The sequence below is a fragment of the Ornithorhynchus anatinus genome, chromosome 5 (assembly GCF_004115215.2).
Source record: "Ornithorhynchus anatinus isolate Pmale09 chromosome 5, mOrnAna1.pri.v4, whole genome shotgun sequence".
NCBI classification, from domain to species: domain Eukaryota; kingdom Metazoa; phylum Chordata; class Mammalia; order Monotremata; family Ornithorhynchidae; genus Ornithorhynchus; species Ornithorhynchus anatinus.
Genome location: NC_041732.1, coordinates 2,391,240 through 2,401,859, shown reverse-complemented (window position 1 = coordinate 2,401,859; position 10,620 = coordinate 2,391,240). Strand labels below are relative to the sequence as shown.

General features: G+C 53.3%; 1 protein-coding gene across 1 annotated transcript; it reads right to left on the bottom strand.

Moving 5' to 3' along the window:
* Positions 1 to 6,914: 6,914 nt before the first annotated feature.
* ERICH4 (glutamate rich 4) lies at positions 6,915 to 7,699 on the bottom strand. The gene is made up of 2 exons (XM_029066467.2): positions 7,423 to 7,699; positions 6,915 to 7,283 (listed from the first exon to the last, which is right to left on the bottom strand). The coding sequence occupies exons 1-2, from the start codon at positions 7,618 to 7,620 to the stop codon at positions 7,110 to 7,112; spliced, it is 372 nt and encodes a 123-aa protein (XP_028922300.1). The 5' UTR covers positions 7,621 to 7,699; the 3' UTR covers positions 6,915 to 7,109.
* Positions 7,700 to 10,620: the final 2,921 nt, after the last annotated feature.

Below are 10,620 nucleotides of genomic sequence, written 5' to 3'. Positions count from 1 at the left end.
GCTGGTTTCCTCAGGGTCCAGAGCTGCCCTAGTAGGCCCCATCTCGCCGTGTCCATCACCATCATGGGCTGGGCCCGCCGCTCCCCCCCACAGGGCCGGTCGCGGAGGGGCTCTCCTGGCTTTGGGGGTGGGGGTCCCTGAGGTTGAACTGCAGCACCCTCCTGCCCTGCCCTGCCCCCAGCCTGGGTTATTTTTACTGATCTAATTTCACAAATGCTCCAATCCTCTTAGCCCAGACCTGGCCTCAGCACATTGGTAAGTGAATTAGAGAGGATTGGGGGGCTGGGGTGGGGGTGGGGGTGGCACTGGGGGAGGCCGGGCTGACAAATTGGTTCTAGATGGGGGTGACAGCTGGGAGCCCTGGGGGCGGTTGGGAAATGCCCTCTCCCCTCCCGGAGCGTGGGATTAAATGGGCCTTTTCTGGAGCCCCTGGTCGGGGCAGGAGGACACGCACTCCTGGGTTCCCCTCCTCCTCGTACGTGGGCACCCTAGGAGACAGTACCGGCAGCCATGTCCAGGCGCAAGGAGACTCCAACACATCCCGAAGTAGTTTACCATCGCCGCCTTCTGCGCGGTAAACGCGAGTCTTCGCCCTTGATTCTCTCCCGTGCCGCTGTTGCCCGGCACGGGTGAGTTTTGTCTTGTAGCCGATGGCCTTCCACTCGCTAGCCACTGCCCAAGCTAGGAATGGAAAGGACAGGCCTCCGCTCGATTTTCTCTCCCGTAGTCGAGACGGGTAGAGTACCGGGAACTCTCCAGGTGAGACCCTGAGAGGGGAGCTCCGCTCACCGTAAGTGCTCAATAAATACGGTTGATTGATTGATTGAAGTACATGAACGCTGGGGGGCTGGGGTGGGAAGCAGCGTGGCTCAGTGGAAAAGAGCCTGGGCTTTGGAGTCAGAGGTCATGAGTTCGACTCCCGGCTCTGCCACTTGTCAGCTGGGTGACTGTGGGCAAGTCACTGAACTTCTCTGTGCCTCAGTTACCTCATCTGTTAAATGGGGATTAACTGTGAGCCTCACGTGGGACCACCTGATTACCCTGTATCTACCCCAGCGCTTAGAACAGTGCTTGGCACTTAGTAAGCGCTTAACAAATGCCAACATTATTAAATAAAGGGTTCAAATCATTCATTCACTGGGTCGTATTTATTGAGCACTTACGATGATGGGCAGAACACTCTCCTAAGCACCTGGGAGAGTACAGTACAATAATAAACAGACACGTGTCCTGCCCACAAAGAGCTTACAGTCTCGAGGGGGCCACGGGGTGCTTGCAAACCCTTCCGGCCTCTCTCCTCCGCACCATGTGCCCACCCCACCACCCCCATATCTTGCAGTTGTGGGGGTGGGGCGGAGGGATGGTGCAGGGCAGAAGCAGGGGATTGAGGAAGTCCTCTGAGTAGGACCAGAATATTAGAGGGGCAGAACGGAGCCTGCCCATGTCTCTACCCATGTCAGCATTTTGTCAGCATGGGGGAGGAGGAGGAGGAGACAGATTGGGTCTAATCCATTCTGATCCCCAGTACAGATGGAGTGTAGGGGGTGGGGGGCTGCTCAGACCTGGAATGAGGCAGCAGGGGGGAGGGGGAGGATGACCAGCTAATGGGGACGGAAGAACTGGCAGGGACATCGCCCCCCTGCCCCCTTTCAGCTCCTCCGACCTGCCCCGGGTTCAGGGAAAGGGTTGGGGGGAGAGGCCGATAACTTGCAGATAGAAAGGTGTCGTTTATTTCCCAGTCTCAGGGTCCCCAGTGCCCCCCCACCATTCCCTTAAAGCAGCGTGACCCAGTGGGAAAAGCCCAGGCCTGGGAGTCAGAGGACCTGGGTTCTAATCCCAGCTCCACCACTTGCCTGCTGCACGACCTGGGGCAAGTCACTTCACTCCTGTGCTTTAGTTCCCTCCTCTGCAAAAATAGAGATTCAATACCTGCTCTCCCTCTCACTTAGAGCATGAGCCCCATGTGGGACAGTGTCCGTAGCTGACCTGATTGAGTTGTATGGTATAATAATAATAATAATGTTGGTATTTGTTAAGTGCTTACTATGTGCAGAGCACTGTCCTAAGCGCTGGGGGAGACACAAGGTGATCAGGGTGTCCCAAGTGGGTCTCAGTTTTAATCCCCATTTTACAATGAGGTCACTGAGGCCTGGAGAAGTTAAGTGATCTGCCCAAAGTCACCCAGCTGACAGGTGGTGGAGCTGGGATTCGAACCCATGACCTCTGACTCCCAAGCCCGGGCTCTTTCCACTGCGCCACGCTGCTTCTCTCCCAGCACCTGGGAACATTATAAGCCCTGAGCAAATACCAAACTTATTTTTCACTAAACTTCTCTGGACCTCAATAACCTCATCTGTAAAAGGGTAATAAGATGGCGAGTCCCAGGTGGGACAGACTGTAACCGGCCTGATGGTCTCGTACCTACCCCAGCGCTTAGAACAGTGTTTGACACCTAGTAGACGCTTAGCAAATACCACTGTGATTATAATTGAAGCCACAGCTGCCTCCGGGGGGGCCCTGAGTTGCAATCTCTAGGGCGAGAGCTGCCAGGAAGTGTGGCTCAACCTCACCCTGGATTGGGGTGAGTTGTGGAGCCCGCCCCCACAGCGTTTCCAGATTTTCAACCTTCTGCTGCCCAACACGTCGATTTGGTTGACGGCCCCAGCCCCCTTTCCGGCACAAACTCCCGGTTGGAGGATAATAATAATAATCATGGTATTTGTAAGTGCTTACTCTCTGCCAGTCACTGTACTAAACGCTGGGGTGGACACAGTCCCTGTCCCATGTGGGGCACACAGTCTCAATCCCCATTTTACGGATGAGGGAACTGAGACATGGAGAGGTAAAGCGACTTGCCCAAGGTCACCCAGCAGACAAGTGGCAGAGCCGGGATTAGAACCCCCGACTACCTGCCTCCCAATTCCGTGCTCTATCCACTAGGCCACGCTAGTCAAAATAAATTATAATAATAGGAATTGTGGTATTTGTTAAGTGATTACTATGTGCCAAGCACTATTCTAAGTACCGGGGTAGTTACAAGGTAATTGAGTTGGACACAGTCCCTCTCTCACATGGAGCTCACAGTCTCAGTCCCCATTTTACAGAGGAGGTCACTGAGGCACAGAAGTTAAGTGACTTAATGCATATCACACGGCAAAGTGGCAGAGCCGGGATTAGAACCCGCGTCTTCTGACTCCTAAGCCCGGGCTCTTCCCACTCGGCCATGCTGTTTCCTGATCGACGATCCTCTCGACCACCCTAACTCAACATTGAGTCCCGAACGCAGAACTCTTTGTTTATGGTCACTGTTAAGTGTTTACTATGTGCCAGGCACTGTACTGAGCGCTGGGGGAGATACAAGCTAATGAGGTCGGACCCAGTCTATGTCCCCCATAGGGCTCACAGTCTTAATCCCCATTTAACGGAGGAGGTAACTGAGGGAGAGAGAAGCGAAGTGACTTGCTCAGGGTTACACAGCCGACAAGTGGAAGGGTCAGGATTATAACTCAGGTCCTTCTAATAATAATAATGTTGGTATTTGATAAGCATTTATTACGTGCCGAGCGCTGTTCTAAGTGCTGGGGGAGATACAGGGTGATTAGGTTGTCCCACATGGGGCTCACAGTCTTCATCTCCATTTTCCAGATGAGGGAACTGAGGCACCGAGAAGTGAAGTGACTTGCCCACAGTCACACAGCTGACAACTGGAGGAGCCGGGATTAGAACCCACGACCTCTGACTCCCAGGCCCGGGCTCTATCCACTAGGCCACCCTGCTTCCTTTGAGTAAGTACACGGTTCTGGGGTGTCCGACCTTGGTTCGGGAACCAATCTCCCCTTGGAGACATCGCTGTCAACAAGATATTGGCTCCAGTTTACAGGAAACTGCTTAGTACAGTCCTTGGGTGCTCTGTAGTGCTCAGTAAATACCATAATTATAACTGCTTCTACCCAAGAGAGAGGTATTAGGAAGCAACTGAGGCATAAGTCTGAAAGCTTTAATAAAATCGGTCATTGACTATTTATAATATATAAAGTACTGAAGTATGTGCTTGGGAGAGTAGAGAAGCAGCATGCTCAGTGGAAAGAGCCCGGGCTTGGGAGTCAGAGGTCATGGGTTCGAATTCCGGCTCCACCGCCTATCAGTTGTGTGACTTTGGGCAAGTCACTTCACTTCTCGGTGCCTCAGTTCCCTCATCTGGAAAATGGGGATTAAGACTGTGAGCTTCACGTGGGACAACCCGATTATCCTTTATCTACCCCAGTGCTTAGAACAGTGCTCGGCACATAGTAAGCGCTTAACAAATACCAACATTATTATTATTATTATTATGTGGGTTATAATTCCGGCTCTGGAACTCGTCTGCTGCGTGACCCTGGGCAAGGCACTTCATTTCTCTGGGCCTCAGTTCCCTCATCTGGAAAATGGGGTTGAAGACTGTGAGCCCTACGTGGTACACCCTGAATACCTTCCATCTCCCCCTCTATCTTAACCATATTTGTTATTCTTATTATTATAGAATTATAACTGGGAGCGGGGATCCCGCCTACCAGTCGCATTGTACTCTCCATAGCGCTTAGTTCAGGGTTCAGCACGCAGGAAGCGCTCAATAAAGACAACCGACTGACTGTCCTTGATCAGTCACTTGATTACGGGTAGCTTGAAGGTGCCACTTAAATATGACCAAAGCTCTGTGCTGAGCGTAGGGTCACATACAAAATAATCAGGTAGGACACAGTCCCTGTCCCACATGGGGCTCAAAGTCTAAATGGAAGGGAGAGCAGACACTGAATCCCCATTTCACAGGGGTGGGAAACTAAGGCACAGAGAAGCGAGTAGCCTACCCAAAGTCACCCAGCCCCACGACACTTAGGCGAGAAGCAGCGTGGCTCAGTGAAAGGAGCCCGGGCCTGGAAGTCCGAGGTCATGGGTTCGAATCCCGGCTCTGTCACCTGCCAGCTGGGTGACCGTGGGCAAGTCGCTTAACTTCTCTGTGCCTCGGTGACCTCATCTGTAAAATGGGGATTAACTGTGAGCCTCACGGGGGACAACCTGATTACCCTGTATCTACCCTAGCGCTTGGAACAGTGTTCTGCACATAGTAAGCGCCTAACAAAATACCAACGTTATTATTATTATATTATATTATTAATTGATAATAATAACGTTGGCAATTGTTAAGCGCTATGTGCCAAGCCCTGTTCTAAGCGCTGTAATGGAGTTTTTTACGTTAATGTCCATCTCCTCCTCTAGCCTGTAAACTTCTTGTGGATAGGGAATGTGTCTGTGGTTCTACTGTCCTCTCAAAAGCGCTTAGTGCAGCGCTCTGCACATAGTAAGCGCTCAATAAATAGGATTGACTGAAGGGACTGTGTCGCGTGTCCGTCTCCTAGGCCTGAGCCGCCCCCTAGTGGACACAAGGAGACAAGCCCGGTTCCCCCGACCCTCTCAGGCGCTTCTCAATTGACTATTTATTGAGCGCTTACTGCTCGCAGGCCACTGTGCTAAGCGCTTGGGAGAGGACACTATAAAAATAAGCAGACCTGAGTTCTAATCCCGACCCCTCCACTTGTCTGCTGTGTGACCTTGGGCAAGCCACTTCGCTTCTCGGTGCCTCAGTTCCCTCCTCTGTAAAATGGGGATGAAGACGGCGAGCCCCGCGTGGGACAACCTGATCACTTTGTATCTATCTCAGATCTTAGAACAAGGGCTTGGCACATAGCGCTTAACAAATGCCATTATTATTATTATTATTCGCTGCCCGCAGCGAGCTGACAGGTTTTTTTGGAGGGGAGAGATGGATATTAATAGATTAAATTATGGAGATAATAATAAGAGTAATCATGGTATTTGTTGAGCACTTACTGGGTGCCAGGCACTTTTCTAAGCCCCGGGGTAAATGCGAGGTAATCAGGTTGGACACAGTCCCTGTCTCACGTGGGGCTAACGGTCTTAATCCCCATTTTACCGATGAGGTAACTGAGGCCCAGAGAAATGAAGCGACTTGGCCACGGTCACACAGGAAGTGGTAGAGCCTTAATGAGAACCCCGGTCCTTCTGATTCCCAGGCCCGGGCTCTATCCACTAAGCCACTCTGCTTCTCACTAACATCTGGGCCTCGGTTCCTTCATCTGTAAAACGGGGATGAAGACTGGGAGCCTCATGTGGGACATGGATTGTGTTCAACCTGACTTCCTGGTATCTATCCTAGTACTTGGCACATAGTAAGTGCATAACAAATACCACAATTATTGTTATTATCATCTTGCCCTTCTTAAAAACCTGTCGCCATCCTCCTCTAGACCCTTTCCCGCTCCCGGGCTGGGGCTGGGACCCACCGGGCCTCCCACCTTGTGTCCATCCCCAGAGCATCGCCTGGCAGATCCAGGCCTGCTCAGTCGAGGCTCAGTGAGGATCCCCCCGGACTCTGCGCTGGGATGGACTGAACGGTATATTCTGGGAACGGACTCCATAAAGACCCCCTCCAATTTATTGCAGTCTCCCAAGTGCTGAGCGCAAAGCTCAGCTCCCAATAAGCACCCAATAAATCCCATCGATTGACCCCCTCACACACACCTTGCCTCTTGTGGCCTATCTCGGTCATCTAAGGGCTAGAGCCGGATGGCTACAAAACGCGCTTGGGATGGTGATTTAGAAGAGAATAAATGCTAATTGACATACAGATCCCTATTATTATTATCCTAGCATGGGAATGTGTCTTGCTTATTGTTCCCTTGTCCTCTCCCGAGCACTTAGGACCGTGTTCTGAACACAGTAAGCGCTCAATAAATACGACTGGATGAATCATGAAAGTTAATCACTTACTATCTGTCAAGTGCTGTCCCAAAGCCCTAGAGTAGATACAAGTTAATTAGGTTAGACACGGTCCCCGTCCCACATGGAGTCCACAGTCATTCGCTTAAGCATTCGCATCATTGCGGGCTGGAAATGTGCCTGTTTATTGTTGATCCGTACTCTCCCAAGCACTTAGTACAGTGCTCGGCACACGCTAAGCGCTCAATAAATACTACTGAATTAATTTGCATATTAATATTATGGCCAAGGGCGCTGAGGTCTCAGGAAGAGAGTCGTGGCCCGGAGTAGGACGGTCAGATGGTCATCTCGAAGGTGGGGTGTCTGTGGAGGACCGACTGTTGCGGGCGTCCCTCCCGTTCGTCTCCCTCGAGCTGCTCCTCGGCGAGGTCCTCTGCCAGCTCGCCCAGCTTCAGCCCCACGACACACAGCTGCCGGAACAGTTGCCCGTCCACCTCCCGCAGGCTCCGCTGCAGCCATCCAAGGGTTAAAGAGAACCCGTCAGGGTCGACGCCCGCCCCCCAAGCCGGGGTCGGGGGGCTGTGGCTTCGAATCTGCCCCCCTCCCCCGGGGTCACCGGTTTCGCCTTCCTCGTCCTCGGTCACTCACCAGCTGCCCCCTCAGCCAGGCCAAGCGGTCCCGGAGCCGGGCCTCTCCCGCCGGCCCGTCGCCGCCGACCCCGTCCCGGGCCGGGACCTGGGCCGGCTGGGGGTCCAGGGGCAGGGGGCTTCCCTGCAGGGCATGGGGAGGAGGGGGCAGGCCCCAGGGCGCCGACCCCCCCTGGCACAGCCGCTGCCACAGGTCCATCCCGCCCGATCCCCGGGTTCGCTCTCGCGTGCCGACTCTCACGCTGTCGGGGAGGAGGGTCCGAAGTCCAGGAGGGAGCAGCCGGCCGGCGGTCGGGGGCGAAGGGCAGAGCTGGGTGGGGCCCGGAAGATCCGGGGGATGGCGAAGGGCACGGTTGGACACCTGGGCTCCTCCTTGCTACACGGGTAAAACACCGCCATCCTCCCCTGGATTGTGAGCTCGTTGTGGGCACGGCACGGGTCTGTTACGTTGCACTCTACCAAGTGCTCAGCACGGTGCTCTACACACGGTAAGCGCTCGGTAAAAAGTATCCACCGATCGAACCCGTCCTCTGTCTCCGCCCCGTGTGAACAGATCCCAGGAGCCAGCTCTTACTATGACCCGAGCACTGTACTGAGCGCTGGGGTAGATTCAAGACAATCGTGTTGGACACAGTCCCTGCCCCAGACGAAGCCCCCTTTTCCTCAACTCCCCCTCCCTTCCGTATCACCTCCACTCGCTTCCTTTGCTCTCCCCTCCCTCTGCCCCACAGCACTTATGTATATATGGATTTATTTATCTATAATCCTATTTATTTATACTGATGCCTGTTTACTTGTTCTGATGTTCGTCTCCCCCCTCTAGACTGTAAGCCCACTGTGGGCAGGGATTGTCTCTCTTCACTGTTGGATTGTACTTTCCCTGTGCTTAGTATGGTGCTCTGCACCCAGTAAGAGCTCCATAAATATGATTGAATGAAAGAATGAATGTCCCACACGGGGCTCACAGTCCCAATCCCCATTTTACAGATGACGCACAGAGCAGTGAAGTGACTTGACCAAGATCTCACAGCAGACAAGTGCTGGACCTGGGATAAGAACCCAGTTCTGACTCCCCGTCCCGGGCTCTTTCCACCAGACCACGTGGCCCCTTCCCCCACCTGTCCTTGATGATGTTCTGAAGTCTCCCCTCCATCCCTCCAGCTGCAGTCTCATTTCTCCTCTTCCTCCTGTCCCGGCGGGAATAAGGTGATAAGGGGGGAAGCGGTAGGACCAATCTGGCTTAGATTACTGCATCAGCTTCCTTGCTGACCTCCCAACCTCCTGTCTTTCCCCACTCCAGTCCCTAATTTACTCCGCTGCCTGGATCATCTCCCTACAGGAACGTCCGGGACATGCCACCCCCCTCCTGAAAAATCTCCAGTGTTTGCCCATCCACCTCATATCAAACCCAAACTCTTCACTATTGGTTTTAAAGCACTCCATGGCCTGGCACACCCTCCTACCTCACCACCCTTCTCTCTTTCTCCAAAGCAGCCCCCACACTCTACTCCTCTGGTGCCTCTGTCCTTCTCATTGGACCTCCCTCTCTCCGGTCCCGTTGTAGACCCCTGGCCCACGTCCTGCCTCTGGCCTGGCACATCCTCCCTCCTCAAATCCCACAGACAATGACTCTCCCCCCTCCAAAGCCTTACTGAAGTCCCACCTCCTCCAAGAAGCCTTCCCTAAGCCCCACTTCTCCCCATCTCCCATTCCCTTCTGTGTCACCCTGACTCACTCCCTTTACTCTTCCCCCCTCTCCCCGCCCCACCGCACTTATATATCTATTTTGTTTTATTTATATTGATGTTTGTTTATTTGTATTGATGTCTGTCTCCCCCACTCTAGACTGTGAGCTCGTTGTGGGCAGGGATCGTCACTGTTGCCATATCATACTTTCCCAAGCGCTTAGTACAGTGATCTGCACACAGTAAGAGTTTAGTAAATATGATTGAATGAATGAATGACCGGGCCGGGCTCTGAAGTTGGAAGGAGCCCACGCCCGCACTATTGCGAATATTACTATTATTATGATTATTATTGAAGAGGGAGGGAAAAGGAGGGGCCTTCTTCCTGTGAGGAAGGATTGGGTGGGGCCATCATTCTGTGAGGAAGGAGATTTGTCTGTCTCCCCGGTTTAGACTGTGAGCCTGTTGTTAGTCAGGGATGGTCTCCATCTGTTGCCGAATTGTCCATTCCAAGAGCTCAGTACAGTGCTCTGCACACAGTAAGCGCTCAATAAATACGATTGAGTGAATGAACGAATTAATGAGAAAATGCTCACCTCCTCCAGGAGGCCTTCCCAGACTGACCCCCCCCCCCCCCATTCCTCTGCTCCTCCTCCCCATCTCCCTGACTCCCTTCCTCTGCTCTGCCCCCCTCCCCGCCCCACAGCACTTATGTATATAATAATGGTGGTATTTGTTAAGCGCTTACTATGTGCAAAGCACTGTTCTAAGCGCTGGGGAGATACAAGGTGATCAAGTTGTCCCACATGGAGCTCACATTTTTAATCCCCATTTTACAGATGAGGTAAGTGAGGCACAGAGACGTTGACTTGTCCAAAGCCACCCAGCTGCCAAGCGGCAGAGCCGGGATTAGAACCCACGACCTCTGACTTCCAAGCCCGGGCTCTTTCCACTGAGCCACGCTGTATAGGTGTACGTATTTATCATTCCATTTATTTTATTAATGCTGTGTATCTATCTATAATTCCACCGATCGATTTTGATGGTAGTGATGCCCTTCTACTTGTTTTGTTGTCTGTCTCCCCCCTTCTAAACCGTGAGCCCGTTGTTGGGCGGGGATTGTTTCTATCTGTTGCCGAATTGTCCTTTCCAAGCGCTTAGTGCAGCGTCCTGCACGCAGGAGGAGCTCAGTAAATACGATCGAAGGAATGAATGAATGAGGGGGCGGGGCCGCAGGCCTGGGAGGGGAGAGAGGGCGGGGCCGTCATTCATTCAACAGTATTTATTGAGCGCTTACTACGTGCAGAGCGCTGGACTAAGCATCAGCCTCTGAGGAGAGAGGGGGCGGGGCCGGCGGCCTATGAGGAAGGAGAGGCCGGGGCCGGCAGCCAATGAGGAGAGAGGGGGCGGGGCCGGCGGCCTATGAGGAAGGAGAGGCCGGGGCCGGCAGCCAATGAGGAGAGAGGGGGCGGGGCCGGCAGCCTGTGAAGAAGGAGAGGGCGGGGCCGGCAGCC